This window comes from Eretmochelys imbricata, chromosome 2 (genome assembly GCF_965152235.1).
Source record: "Eretmochelys imbricata isolate rEreImb1 chromosome 2, rEreImb1.hap1, whole genome shotgun sequence".
Classification (NCBI taxonomy): domain Eukaryota; kingdom Metazoa; phylum Chordata; order Testudines; family Cheloniidae; genus Eretmochelys; species Eretmochelys imbricata.
The window spans coordinates 222,291,719-222,308,719 of record NC_135573.1 but is presented as its reverse complement, the minus strand read 5'-3'; the positions used below and the strand labels follow the sequence as shown (position 1 = coordinate 222,308,719).

At 42.7% G+C, this 17,001-nt stretch overlaps 1 protein-coding gene across 2 annotated transcripts; it reads right to left on the bottom strand.

The window, feature by feature from the left end:
- Positions 1-959: 959 nt before the first annotated feature.
- Positions 960-14,381, bottom strand: BET1 (Bet1 golgi vesicular membrane trafficking protein). Of its 2 annotated transcripts, none has more exons than XM_077808085.1 (4): positions 14,209-14,381; positions 5,576-5,691; positions 3,592-3,648; positions 960-2,638 (listed from the first exon to the last, which is right to left on the bottom strand). In XM_077808085.1, the coding sequence occupies exons 1-4, from the start codon at positions 14,225-14,227 to the stop codon at positions 2,483-2,485; spliced, it is 348 nt and encodes a 115-aa protein (XP_077664211.1). In that variant the 5' UTR covers positions 14,228-14,381; the 3' UTR covers positions 960-2,482. The 2 variants fall into 2 exon arrangements, with proteins under 2 accessions (XP_077664211.1, XP_077664213.1); XM_077808087.1 differs by lacking the exon at positions 14,209-14,381 and adding an exon at positions 9,718-9,761.
- Between the last annotated feature and the right edge of the window lie 2,620 nt (positions 14,382-17,001).

Here is a 17,001-nt window from a genome sequence, read left to right as displayed (position 1 = left end):
TAAACTGAATGCCTGTTTAGCGGAAGGATGGGTACTCTGGGGCCAATAACAGGATAACTCCCCACCTGAGAGACGGGATAGGAAAAGGTGTCTTCCTGTCTTTTGTGTTTGTGAATTTGTTTCTTTTGTTTGGAGCACTCTTTGGGCCTGCCCCAAAGCCTTCCTTGAAAATATTGATAAATAAAAAGGGAAAGAAACACTGTCCAGAGTGGGGCTGATTTGCTCCAGGCCCTGCCACTAGCAAAGGGGGAAGCGCTAAGCCTGGCAAGACAGATGAGGTGCAAAAGCTCTGGAGGTCAGAGGCAATGTACTGTATTCTGAATAATGCTTGTAGTATCTCAGCTTGGGGGGGTAACGCTCACTCCCAAAGACTACAATACCTACAAATAGAATAGTGAGTGGACTTTAATTCCTGAAGGCAGATTTATGTTAAAAATGGAGGGTTCCTTGGGCAGAGGGCCATTGCAACATACCTACAGTGATACAAACAGCCATCCTTTAAAGATGGAGGATGTGTTACGTAAGAGTCAGTGTTTCAAGCACATTTTGTTTGTGTAAATTATTTTAGATGTTTGACAAAAAAATTTTCAAGTCTACTCAAACTACAGTAGATTAATTCTTTTGCAGACTATCTAGAATTAGGTCTCTTCAAACGTGGTAGATAAGAAAAACACAATCAAGTTGCTGAATATGGATTATAAAAGTAACTACCCACCAGACTAATACTAGTATGATACTTAAATATTCAGAATGCACCTCAGTTTACCAGTTGTTTTTTTTCCCAAAATGATTGTTGCATCATTAAATGCTGCTGTTTAAAATATTGAATACTGATTCTAACATTATTTTAAAATCAGCACTTTTGAAAAACCTCTTAGTATTTTATGCTAGGAAAGACTACATAAGATGGAACAAAACCTGCAATCTATTTTCAGGAACAAATCCATATGGCTAAGAAATATACCACAGACATGCTTTATTTTTTACACTTTGTAATGGGGTAGTACTACAAGTCATGGCAACATATTGCATTTAATAGTGAGTCCAGAAAGTTTAGGCAAGGCATAGTTTTCTTTTAGATAACATTTCAATCTCCAGAAAATGGTTTCTATTTTGTATGCTGCATTTAACAGTGTAATAGTTGCTAGTCAAGAATTTACCTTTATGAATAACCAAAACTAAGGCTTAATCAACAAATAAATAAAAGTGCCTCTAACAAAAGAGGTAATTAGTGCTATCTTGCATCATAATACTCTCCAGTATAAGAGCTTATAAATCTGGCTTCACATTTAAAAATTATGCTAAGTAGCTTTAAGAGGTCATTAACTGACAAATGTACGAAGGATAAAAACCCCAGCGATTCAATAGAATCAGTAAGTTTTAAGTACTTAAATACAAAATGTAATGGAAAGATGCTATGCAAATATTTGCATCTTGTCCATGCTGGTTCCCCAAACTATCAAAAGGCATTTGGTTATATTGAATACGTCTTAGGGCTTGTCTACATATACAATGTTGCTGCAGCTCTGCCACGATAGCACTTCAGTGTGGACATTACCAATGCACACCTGAGGGGTTCTCCCATCTGCATAGGTAATCCACCTCCCCAAGAGGCAGAAGCTAGGTCAACAATTCTTCCATCCACCTAATGTTGTCTATAGCAGGGGTTTGGTTTGCATAGCTAATGTCTCTCAGGGATGTGGATTTTTCCACACCTTGAGAAACATAGCTATCTCGCTGTAAATTCCCAGGGTAGACCAGCCCTTAGCAATGCTTGGTCTCAAATTAAAATTAACCAACATTCTTCCAGTTTAGGTCAGTTAATTCCTCCTTAACCTGCGAGGTGAATTTTTTTTTTTAATTTCATTTTAAAATTCTAAGCCATGATACTTATAGAAACTTGCCAACCCACACCCAAAGCATTACAAGTATGAAGATATTGTAGTTTCAGGTGGTTTAATCCATGCTACAATAAATCTGTTTTGAAAAAGCATAAGCCTTTTTCATACTTTTATAATCTGCAAATTGCTACAAGCCTTATCCTGAGGTCCTTGCTCAGGATCAGGCCCTAATTTTATTAATATTTGTTTTTACTTTATTAAAAACGTGAAACCCATTAAAGGAAATTCAAAGTTAAAGGTTCACATTTTGTCCTTGCGGGCACATTTTTTATTTATTTATTTTTGTGCATTTCCAAAGATACTTCCCCAAGAAATAACTTGAGCCAAGATGTAAATATGCACAAGGTAGTATGATAACATTTGTTAACCCCAGAAAATAGGGGATATGATAAGAAAGCTTCTGGAATGGTAAACATTAAGACAAAATATACATAACAAATGCACTGATATCTAATATAATTTACAATAACCATTTAACCACATTTATCAACAGAGTATGTAAATTTAAGGTCTGTCCTCACAGATTAACACCATTTTGTGATTCTCTTGAAGTGGCACAAAAAAGCTGGATATAATTTGCATCATCTCAGTTTAATAATCCAGTAAATTACAAAAAAGACAAAGAGTGCAAAGAGCATCATGTAGCACAATAGTTTTGTCTGGCTCCCTCTGGAGAGTGTTTTCAGTCTGCCTATAGTCGCATCTAGAAATCCACCCGTAGAATCAAAGTCAGAGTCCTATGAAAAAGGAGAACATAAAGAGAATCATTTTAAGCAAGTAATACCATGCTACAATGCTCTAGGCACAATCACTTCTTGCATTTGTCTTTTCTTCTTATATTTAAAGTATTAAAAAACTATTTCAAACCAGCATATGAACAGGCAGTTACATCTTGCTAGCCTATAATAAAGGGAAGTCCTCATTTCATGTCCATTCCATCTGATTATCTATTTTCAGGTACAAGACCATCTTACACAAGTAACCAATTTTCTTGGATTTTTGCTTCCCTCCTCCATTTTTTAAAATCAATTCTAGCACTGACATGCCCCCTGTACAGGTTTGTCAAAGCTATATTTTAAATCCTATTGCATGTTTGCTTTAATGGAGCAGAAATAGTTAGACTCATCTGGGACCTACCAATCTTTACTGCTCCTTTAAAAGTTATATTCATACAAAGGCCATGTCTATGCTTATTGGGGATCAATGGTGCTGTGATCGATGCAGCAGGGGTTGATTTAACAGGTCTAGTGAAGACCCACTAAATCGATCACAGAGCACTCTCCGGTCAACTTTGGTACTCCACGGAACAAGAAGATTAAAGTAAGAGATGCAGCGCAATGCAGACACTGCAGTAAGTCAACATAAGCTACGCTGACTCCAGCAACATTTTTCATGTAGCTGCAGTACTGTAACTTAGGTCAACTTACCCCAGTAGCGTAGACAAGGCCAAAGTGTTTACATGAGGAAACACTGCTGCTATAGAAATAGTAGCTAACGGTCAATTTGGAGGACAGAACTGTTCCTCCTTTTTGTCCCTATAATAATTAACATTTTTGTGGTATTATATAACATAAGGGATAAGTTCTTAGTCCCGTCACTACAAGATTCTTAATATAAAAAATGCCAACTATAAACAAGCATATGTATATATCACTGTAAAAATTAATAAGATTAATTGCTACATACTTACCATGTCTGATAACATTTTATTCTGATTTTTAACTTCTGTTCCAATTTCAATGGAAAGCTATAAAAGAAGTGAGCATTACCATTACTTATATTATTTGAGCCATATAAACCAGATTTGACTATTATATACTGGGAGAAGTCATTCTGAAAATATCTGTCATCTCCTGTGTTTTTCTAGATGTAGTAACATGGATGCTATATTTTGAAAGAGGCTAAAGAAAAGCATCTATGAAACTGTGCACAAGTGCAATAGATAAGGCCCTCAACTCTGGGACACTTGTTACTTTAACACCATCCCCCTATGGCAAAGTGGCTCTAACCTGAATGCATCTCCCGACATGCAGATGCATCTTCTGGTGATGTAGTGCTACCACCGCATCTACATTTATGTTGTATCAGTTTACGACAAGAACATATACAGCCTAAAGACTGGCATTATTTTATGGTATACATTTTTCTCAGGATTTTTTTTAGGTTCTCTATAAAGATTGATTCTGGAATCAAATATTCAGAATAGAGAGAAGGTGTTTATAGCCTTTTCCCTATTTTTCTCATTTTACTAAGAACCACTCTTCACAGTGGAAGAAGACATAGCATGAATTTTCCAGAAATTTAAAAGATATGGGTGAAATTTACATAGCAATACGCTACACCAGGGTGCAGTTATTAGGTTATTGACACACCGCTTGGATGGCTGAATGTACTGTCTGTGTTCCTGGTTCTCAGTACACCTGAAGTATATGGCAATCACCTAACTAATGCACACCCTGGAGTAGGTTATTGCTATATTACTAACATGTTGACAGCAGAATTTCAAACTTTCCTACCTGGGGCCACCCAAATGACCTACTTTTTTGTGTCATGATCCCACTCCCATGGTCTTTTGCTCTTTTTGTATGAGGGTACTGTGCGGATGATTCTAAGTGGCACTTATCAGGAGTATAGCACAGTGTGGGCAGTAAGGAAGATGGTTAGGAGAGACAAGCTGTGAGAGCAGAAATCAGAGCTTCTTCTTCCCTCCCTTTAGCTCACTCCACTAGATCTTAGCAGTCACTGTGTTTTGGTGATTTTACTTCAAAATCCCAACCACCACCTGTGATGCAACCCCCAATTTGACAATCCTAGTTCAAAGTATGATTTAAGATGACAGCATTTATTTAAGCTAATGTCTCTATGCTTGTCTAATTGGAACTGAATTGCTTAATTATGAGCAACAGTCTGAGCAATAAGATTGTATGGGCTTTGATTCTGTAAAATTCATTGCCTTGCACCACATCTCTAGAAACAGCACCTATAGTGAGGGCTCCAAAATGTTTAATAGGTTTTGGAATGGATTAACTATTGGAAAAATGGAGTTTCTTGTTGAGTAGAGTGGACTCTCAGGGTTCTAGTTAGAAAAGGATTTATTTTAAAAATACAGTACTCGGTCTCTAGAATGAGTTTCCCTAGTCAAGAAGTTTCTTCTTTTGAGGAAATCAGGATGTTACTTCCAAAATAATTATTCCATATTATATATTCATAAATAGATGTAGTAAAAGTTGTCCAAACCTCAACTTAAAGGACTTGATTGTTCTTCAACTACTGTCTCTGCTAAGTACAAGTAGTCTAATTTCTTAAATTAACAGGAACAAACAAAAACCTAGTTGTCAGGCCAATTACGGAGCTGAACCCAGGCTTCTAGTTTCCCTGGCCAGTGTGAGTCATACTCGAGGAAATGCTGACTTCTGGAGTTGACAATAAGCAGTAAGTATAGACTCTGCTGTCCTCATCAGGCAAGTAGCTTCATGATTAGCGAAAAAGGACAGCAGGAGCTAAAGTCTAATTAAAGAGGAAATCAGCTACACGAGTGAATGCACTGTGCTTTTTGACTGGCAATATTTTGTTCCGCTATTCAATTTATGTTCTAAACTTTTCCTCTATTGCTGCTTCACTATTGTGCACTTAATTCAATCAAAGTGATGATGCCACTATAATTATATACTTACTGATTTTATGGCAGAGACTTTTGTACGCAGACTTTCAGTTAACCTTTCATTTTCCTCTTCGTGTACACTATACCCACTGTTGGTATAGCCATAGTTACTGGTAGGTGCTCCTTCACCTAAACACAAAAAAACCAGTAAATCAGGTCTACAGACAGGAAATATCATCCAAGCAAAATACAGTATCATGGGGATCCCAGTCCATCTATGGTTACAAATGCATTTCCTTGTGCATCCCTGCAGCATCCTCAAGAGTGAGCAAGAGACATTGTTAACATATACATATTCTCTCAGACAATTAGAACATTGAGTTTAGCTTTCAGTTCAGAAATCGGGAAAATTAAAAGATTCTTTGGTAACCTTGATTTAACTAATTCATATATCACAACCCAATTTTGCCCTCAGATACAGTACATTTGTGTATTCTCCAAGGAAGACAGCCTGAATGTTAAAAGCATACCTGAAAGTAGAACTGAGTCCATTGTATATTAAGGTATACATTCCCAACTATGCTGTATGTGGCATTCAGGAGTTAAGGTTACTCAGTAAGTCTTCATATTTTTGACTTTGAAATGTTTACATTTGTAACCTGTTATATGAAATATAGGTTTTAATGTTCCTTTAGTTTATAAAAAGGGAAAAGGATTAACATACAGGCTGCGTAATCAGAGGTTTCCTTATGTTTCTACCAGCAAGAGACCTCTGCCTTGCGGTGGAATGCTGCACTTGGCAAGTCTTCTGCTAGGTGGATGAAGGAGCTTCACAGTTGCTACCCAGACTGTCAACTGGCAGATGACTGACCAGTAGAGGAGAGTCAGTGCCAAAATCATCAGCTTAGTATGCTCACCCCTTCCAATCTCTAATAAAGAGACCATCCAACCAGCAGCTAAACAGCATACTGGGAGAGATATGCACCAAGATCCCTGCATTCCCCCCTCCCACCCACGCACACCACCCAGTACTCAAAGTAAAAACAGTCTAGCTTTGCAGGGCTAAGAGGAATAGCAGGGTGAAGCAGGCCAAAAATAGAAGACATACCAAGGGAGGTGGCTGGATAAAAGCCTGGGTTTTTATCTGCTAAATTTTAGAGTAGAGATTGTATTTACTTTCAGCGAGCTATCTAGTTCCTATCATCATTTATCATGACTAGCTAAAAATTTTAAATCACACTAAAACTGTTTGAATCCCCTCGACAAATTAATTCTCTCAGTTCATCTTTGAAAAGGTTTTGAGAGAGAGGAGACAGAGCAATCATATCAAAACTAGAATAATGGATTGATATTATCTCTTGACTGATTTCCCACTGTACTGTACATAGTAAAGGCATACACAGGAAAACAGGATAACTAGATAACTGATATTAAGGATTTATGATATTCCGTAATACCATGGTGGTTTTTTGTTTGGTGGTTGTTTTTTTACAGATGCAGATTAAAAACAAATTTTTTTCACCAGTTGGCCTGATGACAAGTTTTCAGTAAGGATGAATGAACTGGAAAGCTTCCATTTTACTATCATGTTACTCAACAATGGGGAAATGGATCTTTTTTCTTTTATTCTTTTAAATTTTTTTCCAATCAGATTTGGATTAAGACCAAAGTTGGCTCAAAGGGAATCTTTTCGCAGAGTCACAAGCATGTGCCAAATATGAAGTTATAACGGAAGTAACCTTATAGTACTCATTACTAAGTGAATATCATAATAGGTACATGTTTACAATGGACTTCGATAATCTGTAGCTTGGAGCCAGAGTCCGGTAGTTATACATCAAAGATCATTGCAAGAGACAGTCTTTTACAAATGGAACAAGCATTCCAAGTCTTTTTAATAAGCAAACCCCATATTTACATAAACCACAACTTCAAGTGGGAATGGGGTTGCCAGACAGGTATGGAAGAAGTACAAAGGGCAGACTTTTGAGAGAAATCAGTGCCGTGTGTGTACTGTCCCACAACATTGTGTGCTATCATTGTGGGAATAAGCAGTATGCAGTAAGCACAACTGTGTAATAGGCAGCCAAAGAAGGCACAGGTGGCTGGCAGCAATGGCAGAAATTCTATAAATTATAAGTATTCATAAGAATAGAAGAATTTACGTAGACAACCTCTCTCAATGTGCCCAATCTGAGCGGGACTGGGTAGGAAAGTAGAAACTGAATAGATTAAATAAAACAGATTTCTCCTAAAATAAAATGTAAGAGTCTGTCAAGAGTTGTGAAATAGGAAGATACAGGATTCACGCTCATCTTAAAAGTGCACAAAAAATTGTTTCTTTGGATTCTTTAAGATCAAATATTCTGCTAACTGGAACCATCTACTGAAATGATAGAGCACAAAGTTTAATGAACCTGTAAGCAAGCAGGACATTTTTTAATGTCCTCATAATAGCAACGTAGCCACACGATAAATTTAAGTCACTTTGGCCTTCTAATAGCTTTTCAACATTAGTTTCATTCAGGAACAGTCTGTTAGTGCCCCACGCTGGAGGGGACGGCGAAAAACTCCCAGGGCCTCTGCCAATCTGCCCTGGAGGAAAATTCCTTTCCGACCCCAAATATGGCAATCAGCTGAACTCTGAGTATGTGGGCAAGACTCACCAACCAGATACCCAGGAAAGAATTCTCTGTAGTAACTCAGATCCCACCCCATCTAACATCCCATCACAGGCCATTGGGCCTATTTACTACGAAGAGCCAAAAATCAATTAATTGCCAAAATCATGTTATCCCATCATACCATCTCCTCCATAAACGTATTGAGCTTAATCTTGAAGCCATATAGGTCTTTTGCCCCCACTGCTTCCCTTGGAAGGCTGTTCCAGAACTTCACTGATGGTTAGAAACCTTTGTCTAATTTCAAATCTAAACTTCCTGATGGCCAGTTTATATCCATTTGTTCTTGTGTCCACATTGGTACTGAGCTTAAATAATTCCTCTCCCTCTCCAGTATTTATCCCTTTGATATATTTATAGAGAGCAATCATATCTCCCCTCAGCCTTCTTTAGCTTAAGCTAAACAAGCCAAGCTCCTTAAGTCTCCTTTCATAAGACAGGTTTTCCATTCCTCAGTTCATCCTAGTAGCCCTTCTCTGTACCTGTTTGAATTCATCCTTCTTAAACTTGGGAGACCAGAACTGCACACAGTATTCCAGCTGAGGTCTCACAGGTGCCTTGTATAAGAGTACTAGCATCTCCTTATCTTTACTGGAAGTACCTCGCCTGATGCATCCCAAGACCGAATTAGCTTTTTTCACGGCCATATCACATTGGCGGCTCATACTCATCGTGTGGTCAACCAATACTCCAAGGTCCTTCTTCTCCTCTGTTACTTCCAATTGATGCGTCCCCATCTTATAACTAAAATTCTTGTTGTTAATCCCTAAATGCACGACCTTACACTTCTATTAAATTTCATCCTATTACTATTACTCCAGTTTACAAGGTCATCCAGATCTTCCTGTATGATATCCTGGTCCTTCTCTGAATTGGCAATACCTCCTAGCTTTGTGTCATCCGCAAACTTTATTAACACCCTCCCACTTTTCGTGCTGAGGTCAATAATAAAAAGATTAAATAAGATTGGTCCCAAAACCAATCCCTGAGGAACTCCACTGGTAACCTCCCTCCAGCCTGACAGTTCACCTTTCAGTATTACCCACTGTAGTCTCCTCTTTAACCAGTTCCTTATCCACCTTTCAATTTTCATATTGATCCCCATCTTTTCCAATAGGAAACGCTGAAAAGCAAAACAATTAATTTTATCAATTTGCAACCTCCTTTTTATGTTGAACATTACCTTCAATGTAGCACGAAATGAGCAATTAGGAGAAGTGTCTGAAGCCCTTCAACCTTAGTATACCCATCCAGACATATTTAAATTTGCAGGTCTTGCAAGTGAAGAAAGGGGAAAAATTTAAAGAAACAATATTACAGAGTGAGCTGGTGGCAATCCCTATATTTTAGTTACTTTGACATTAATGGTTTAATATGACCCAGGAATGGGTACAAACATCCATTCAGGGAAAGTATGTTCCCATTTAATACCGATCCCATATCTGAACAGAAAATCAAAGAATACTGTCCGAATTAATCCTGAACTTCTGATGCATGGGTCACATGATATAAATCCTGAAGTATTAATACCTACCAGTCCTAGAACGCATTGTGGAAGCTCAAAAGTTCTTTTACTATCACCATCAACACCATGGTTGGTTGACCGAAAGATAACGATGCCCAAACTTCCCAAAGACTCTGTGGAATTCAGGAACAGTCTCTATATTTGCACCCAACTACCATAAATGTTAAAATGTATAATGAGCACAAACTTTTTAAAAAGCATGACTTTTAATCAGAGGTGGGATAAATAAAAATCTATGATTTTTAAAAGAAATTTTTAAAAATTGGATTTTTTTATTTAAATCGGATTTTTTTTTTTTATAAAAAAAGAGTTTTAATTAAGATACATTAGGGCTCAAAGATATCTCATCATGGAATAGAGATTATAAATTCTAATTCTATAGTATGAGATAATATATTCATGTAATGTTTAAGAAAAGTTTTGTAAATGAGTTCCAATAGTTCATGGATTAGGGACCAATTTTAGGGGGTTCCACAGGCGTCTGTATAGATTATTTAGGTTAATCCTTCTATCTACTCAATGGGACTCGGTGCTCAGTCTAGAAGATACCATCAGAGATGCTTAGTTTTGCAGTTCTCAAACTGTGGATTTGTGTCTCCAGAAGTAAAATTCTTGTTAACAGCAAAAATGTCTGTAAATAAATAAAGAAACAACATATAGAGGTGAGAAATAACAGATCTCAACTCTGTTGTCCCTCTGCAAATTTCTGACCACAGAGTCAATCCCTTACTTCTTTCTAAAAGTGCAAAGTTTCAAAAAGTTCAATGAATAGAAGATTGGGGGCGGAATAAATCTGGACAAGGAGAAGAAGTCTGGAGATAAACGTGAGAAGTGAGGGACAGATGCTTGTTTTGTTAAAATATTATATATTTGCTGTAGAACAAAAAAAACCAAAATACTTAATGTTGCTGTTTTAGTTAAATAAAACTATTTAAATGTCTGTCTGGTGATGTTCTCCTCCTAATACAGCATGGCAAGAAATTCCTCCAAATATTAATGATTAACCCTTTGAACTGGAGATAGTTCACCTCCCAATGACTTCATAAATATCTGCTTCAGTTACTTTTGGTAAATGAAATAACCAATCATTAATTTTCTGATATAGCTGTAAAACTAATCTGAAAAGTTTTCAAAATAAATCACTTTAAAAACGTATAGTTGTGTACCTTCTAAAAATAAAACCTCCATCTATCTCTGAGTTGTGAAGAATATGTATTAAGGTAATAACAACCAACAAGAATGCACTTTTATGTAGAAAACCATGATTAAATAGAGTCTTCCTGGCTAGTGATTTAAATCATGATTTAAATCAAATCCACCCTGATCAGAGGACCACAGCGAAAGGCACTAAACATTTTTTTTTTAAAAAGCTACTGAAGGTGTGTTTGGAGGGACCCGTCACTACAAGCTGACCATTCCTTCAGTGGAAATCTGATGTGATTTAATTAGAGAACTAGACCCACACAAAAAACCCAGAAAAATTCAGAAACAGCTATGGAACCTATTACTTAACTAACACGATTCATCCCAAGCACAAAGAAGCGTCAGAAACGTGGCTGATAGAATAACAGAATTTTTTCTCTTCTAGCATTTAAAAGTAAAGATCAAGATTTCTACCCCAAATCTTGTTTGCAGAGTATGTTGTATCATGCAGTTGCATCATAATTAGAGCTCTGTGTTTGTCATGGAGGGGGCAGAAGTCACGGATTCCGTGACTTCCTGAGACCTCTGTGACTTCTGCAGCGGCCAGTATGGCTGACCCCAGGGCCAGCTGCTCAGGCGGCCCTGGGGACAGCCACACAGGCTGCTGCGGGAGTGGCCCCGCAGCCAGCTGCAACTGGAGTGGTCCCGACCCCAGAGCCAGCCGCTGCTCTGGAGGCCCCAGGCAGTTGGCCTCAGGAACACCCGAGTGGTGGCCAATGCAACTGGCCCTGGGGACTGCCTGAGCAGTGGTCCCCGGCGGCAACCAGAGCAACCACAGCTTGGTGGCCCCCCAGGGCTTCCCTGCCCCGGCCGCTGGTGCCGCAGGCTCCCCCTCCCCTCTGCGGCACCCCTCACCCGCAAGATTCAATAGGTATTTATGGTATAAGTCATGGACAGGTCACAGGTCCTGATTTTTTGTTTCTTACCCATGACCTGTCCATGACTTTTACTAAAAATACCCATGATTAAATCATAGCCTTAATCAGAATGGAAGACTGGAAGTAAAATAATTGTCCTAGATCAGTTGAATTCTGTACATTTAAAAAAAAATATTGTTGGTATTGCAGTAGTGTCAAAGGCCATATCTGCACTGTATGCTTCTTTTGAGGGCGTGTAGAGTATGTACTAAGGTGGCCCTCCAACCCCCAGCACAGGTTTAAATAGCAGTGTAGACAGGGAGGCACAGCTTAGGTGAGTAGAGTACAGACATGCCTGAATAGTCAGGGTATGTACTCAGGTACATATCCTACATGGCTCTCTATTCGCCCGACCCATGCCTTCCTGTCTACATTGCTCTTTTTAGTCATGCAGTGTCCCACCGCTTCCCAGCTGGAGACTTTCCCTTTCCCTGCCACAAGGAAAAACACCAGCACTGGGTAAAGGCTCTGGCAGGGGGAGGCAGCGGGGAAAGGTTCTGGCGGAGGGGAAAAGGTTCCAGCAACTCCCCACTTCTAGAACCTTTCCCCACTTCAGGAAAGGACTCCAGCAAAGGGGAGGCAGCAGGAAAAGGCTCTGACAGCTCCCTGCTGCTGGAGCCCTTTGCCGCCAGAGCTTTTCCTTACTGCAGATAAGGATTCTGGTGGCAGGGGGAAGGCTTCAGCAGAGCAAAAGGCTCTGGCAACTCCCCACCACAGGGAACAGCTCAGCCTCTCCCTGCCAGAGCCTTTTCTCACTGCAGTGAAAGGCTTGGGGACCTGCTGAAGTCTTTCCATGCTGCCCTTTCCCCGCACCAGAGTCTTTCACTGACATATAGCTACACACTGCAGTATGGACGCAGCCTGTTTTTCACTGCACCATGTAGCTACACATACCCTACACACTGTGTAGTGTAGATGTAGCCTAAGGCCCCCAGACAGAAATCAGGGCTCTGTTGTGCTACTCATGATAGAAACAACATAACAAAAAGATGGTCTACTGGCCCAAATAACTTACAGTCTAAAACCTCATCTACACATATCATTTACACTAGCATAGTGATTTCAGTCAGGAGCGTAGGTGAAAAAACTACACACTTGGTGACATAGCTCTGCTGACAAAACCCCCAGTGTATACACAGCTATGCCAACAGAAGAAGGCTTTTCTCAGCAAAGGTAAGGTTATGAAGGGAAGTGGTTTTTATACCTGCAAAATTCATGTTTGTTGGCAAATGCTGAGTCTACCATATGGGCTATGCTGTCCTTAGGCTATGTAGTGTAAACATAGCCTAAGTAACAGAGTCTGTTTTACCACATTCTGAATGGTTTGGTCAAAACTAACTCCTAACTACTTAGTAGATTGGGTAATCCATTATTTTACTCTTATATTTTATTTACATAATTACAGTTTTGTCAATTTGGACAATGTTTTTTCTCATTTACTTAACTTTTTCCCCCCATTAAGGGGAAAAATCACAACCTTACAGTAGTGAAAGGATTTAACTGCTATGTGCTGTACAAGTAATAGTGCCCGTCCCCAGACAATAACATGTTCATAACTTCCCATACCCCCTTTTTACATAATTCTTCCAATGGCCAATATTCTTGTTACCCAACAGGGTTATTTCCAAGCCATACTCTAGACACATCCGGAAGTTTGATGCCAGCTGCAGAAGTAGCTTGTCTTCAGGCAGGAAATGAAGGGCAACAAACAGCTAGACATAAATTTTACAAATACGTTTTTCAAGTCACGGGCTCTGAAACAGAGTCCACGAGCTTAGTACTGGCATACCACAAAACAAAAAGGCAAAAACAACAACAGCATTTTAAATGCATCTTCTTTCACTTTCTGTCACCCTCGGCAGGTTGGAGGATGATCTCTACCACAGATTTACATATGGGTCCCGAGATGACTCGGGCCTCCCGCTGTCTGTAAACAACAACTGACTGCTCGAGGGTACTGAGAGAAGGCCTGAAACAACGACAACACTCAATTCCGGGGAGGGGGGCGGGTAAAGGAAAGCAGCAGCTGGAGTGGTGGGGGTCTGATAAGCGGTGACCAACGAGGTGGAAAGAAAAGTATCCCAAGGGCTTCCCCGAAGAAGTAGTTCAGCGCTGGGATGGTGTCTGGCTTCTGCAGCCTCCTCTCAGTGCCACTTACTTCACGGGGGGCGGGAGGGGGTGCACAGCCCCGGCTGGGGTAACCGCCCTGGAGTTTAGCCAGAGGCGAGTTCAGGCCGCGGGTAAGGAGGCCACAGAAACGACTCAGGCATCATTTCCACCTGCTTACACGGCCCGGTCACCCCCCAGCTCCCGAGTCCGCCCCCCAGCTCTTCTCCGCGCCGATCCGCCCTGCAACGGCCCGCCGCCGGCCCCCGCTTACCCAGCCCAGCGCGCCTCATCCCTGCGGCGGGAGGGGCCGGGGGGCCGCTGAGCAAGGGGCTCTGCGCCTCAGCGGCCGCGGCCAAACTCCGGCTTCCGGGCCCGCCTCAGGGGCCACCCGTCACCCCAAACGCCACGACATCGCTGCCCCGCAGCCCTCTGGGTAACGCAGTCCCTGCGCGGGCGGGGCCCTTCCGGCCGAGCCCGGGGCCTCCTGGGTAGCGTCGTTCCGGCGCGGCGGCGCCACCTTGGTCCTGCCGTTGTGTCGCAGCCGCGACTCCAAGGCCAGGGGAGGGGCGGGCGGGTCAGCAGGAGTGGGCAGGGCCCGGGCTGGGAGCCCGGGGAAGTGCGTCGGCGGATACGGGACGCTCCGGCGCCCTGTGGGGCCAGCCCTGTGGCGCGGCGGGGGCCGGAGCGGCAGCCCCTGGAGCCAACCCCTGCGTTCCCGCAGCAGCCCGGGGCCTGGGGCAGGGCCCCGCCACCCTTGGCCCCAGGCGGTGGCTGTCCGCCAGCGCCGCCCCGGGCGCTGTATTCCGGCAGCTGCAGGCCAGCTCCTGCGCCCTGTCCCCCTGTGCTGTGCCCTCGCCCTTTGCGCCTGTGATCCCCTGCAGGCTTCGCTTTTCTCTCCGCTTTCTTCTCTTCTCCGCTTTCCCCTCCCTTGGGCCCCTCTCGCCCGCTCCTGTTATGCTCCCTCTTCTTTCCCGGGCCCTAGTCCTGCCTCGCTCCCCCTCACTCCTTCACTTTCATTTCCTTTCATGCCCGCCACAAGCCAGCCCGGAAGCGGTGAGGAGAAGCCGTGGCGGCTCGGGTCAGCCGCGTTCTCCAGATCTGTTGACTGAGCTGTCTATAGATTTGCGCCTGTCTTATTTCCCAGCGTCACAGTGAGCCTCTGATTCCATATGCCTCTAACACTTCATGCAGAAGAGGGTTGGCTCAGTGACTTTGAAGGGGCAATGAGAGTCTCTGGCATTACTTGTGGCAGCAGGATGCGCAGGGTGTGAACATGTGACAAAATTAGTGATCATTAGGGTTGCCAGGTGTCCGGTTTTTCACAGGCACACCCGGTCGAAAAGGGACACTGGCAGCTCCAGTCAGCGGGGTTAAGGCAGGCTCTCTACCCGCCCTGGCTCCATGCAGCTCCCAGAAGCGACCAGCATATCCCTGCAGCTCCTAGGCATAGGGGCAGCCTGGGAGGCTCCGCACACTGCCCTCACCCTGATGCCGGCTCCGCAGCTCCTATTGGCCGGGAACTGCAGCCAATGGGAGCTGCAGGGGCAGCTCTTGCGGGCGAGGGCAGTGCATGGAGCTCCTGACCACTCGTGCGCCTAGGGACCACAGGGACATACTAGCTGCTTCTGGGAGCTGCCTGACGTAAGTGCCACTGAGAGCCCGCACCCAAACCCCCTGCTCCAGTCCTGAGACCCCACCTGGAGCCTTCACCCCAGCCCTGAGCCCCCTCCTGCACTCTAAATCCATCATCCCTGGTGTCACCCCAGAGCCCTCACCCCCAGCCAGAGCCCTCACCCTCTCCTGCACCCCAATCCCCTGCTCCAGCCCAGTGAATATGAGCAAGTGAGGATGCGGGAGACCAAGTGATGGAGGGAGGGGGGAAGGAGCGAGCAGTGGTGGGCCTCGGGGAAGGGGTAAGGCCTCAGGGAAGGGGCAGGGCAAGGGTGTTTCGTTTTCTGCAATCAGAAAGTTGGCACCCAGTGATCATGGGTAATTTAGACATAAAAGCAGTCAGCCAGCCTGCTCTTAGTTTCAGCAAAGCTGGCTGCCTGGTGGCTCATTCAGCTAACCAGTCTGCAGGGATTTACAAAAACTTGGTCTTAACACCATCTTTTTAAATGGGCCCTGAAAACAACTTTACTTGTTAAAAAATGTGGTATATGGAATTTCTGCTGGTGACAATTTTTTTAGAAATAATCTGGGGCTAGAAAAGCTGTTTCACTAGTGCTGCAAAGGTTTCAGAGTGGTAGCTGTGTTAGTCTGTATCAGAGGAGTACTTGTGGCACCTTAGAAACTAAAAAAATTATCTGGGCATAAACTTTCGTGGGCTAAAACCCACTTCATCGAATGCATGCAGTGGAAAATACAGTAGGAAGATATATATGCACAGAGAACATGAAAAAATGGGTGTTGCCATACCAGCTCTAACGAGACCAATCAATTAAGGTGGGTTATGATCAGCAGGAGAAAAAAAACCTTTTGTAGTGGACACTGCTCCAGATGAGGCCTCACCAATGTCGAATAGAGGGGAACGATCACGTACCCCGATCTGCTGGCAATGCCCCTACTTATACAGCCCAAAATGGCATTAGCCTTCTTGGCAACAAGGACACATTGTTGACTCATATCCAGCTTCTCATCCACTGTAACCCCTTAGTCCTTTTCTGCAGAACTGCTGCCTAACCATTCGGTCCCTAGTCTGTAGCGGTGCATGGGAGTCTTCCGTCCTAAGTGCAGGACTCTGCACTTGTCCTTGTTGAACCTCATCAGATTTCTTTTGGCCCAATCCTCTAATTTGTCTAGGTCCTTCTGTATCCTATCCCTACCCTCCAGTGTATCTACCACTCCTCCCAGTTTAGTGTCATCTGCAAACTTGCTGAGGGTGCAATCCACTCCATCCTCCAGATCGTTAATGAAGATATTGAACAAAACCGGCCCCAGGACCGACCCTTTGGGCACTCTGCTTGACACCGGCTGCCAACTAGATATGGAGCTATTGATCACTACCCGTTGAACCCAGCTTTCTATCCACCTTATAGACCATTCATCCAGCCCATACTTCTTT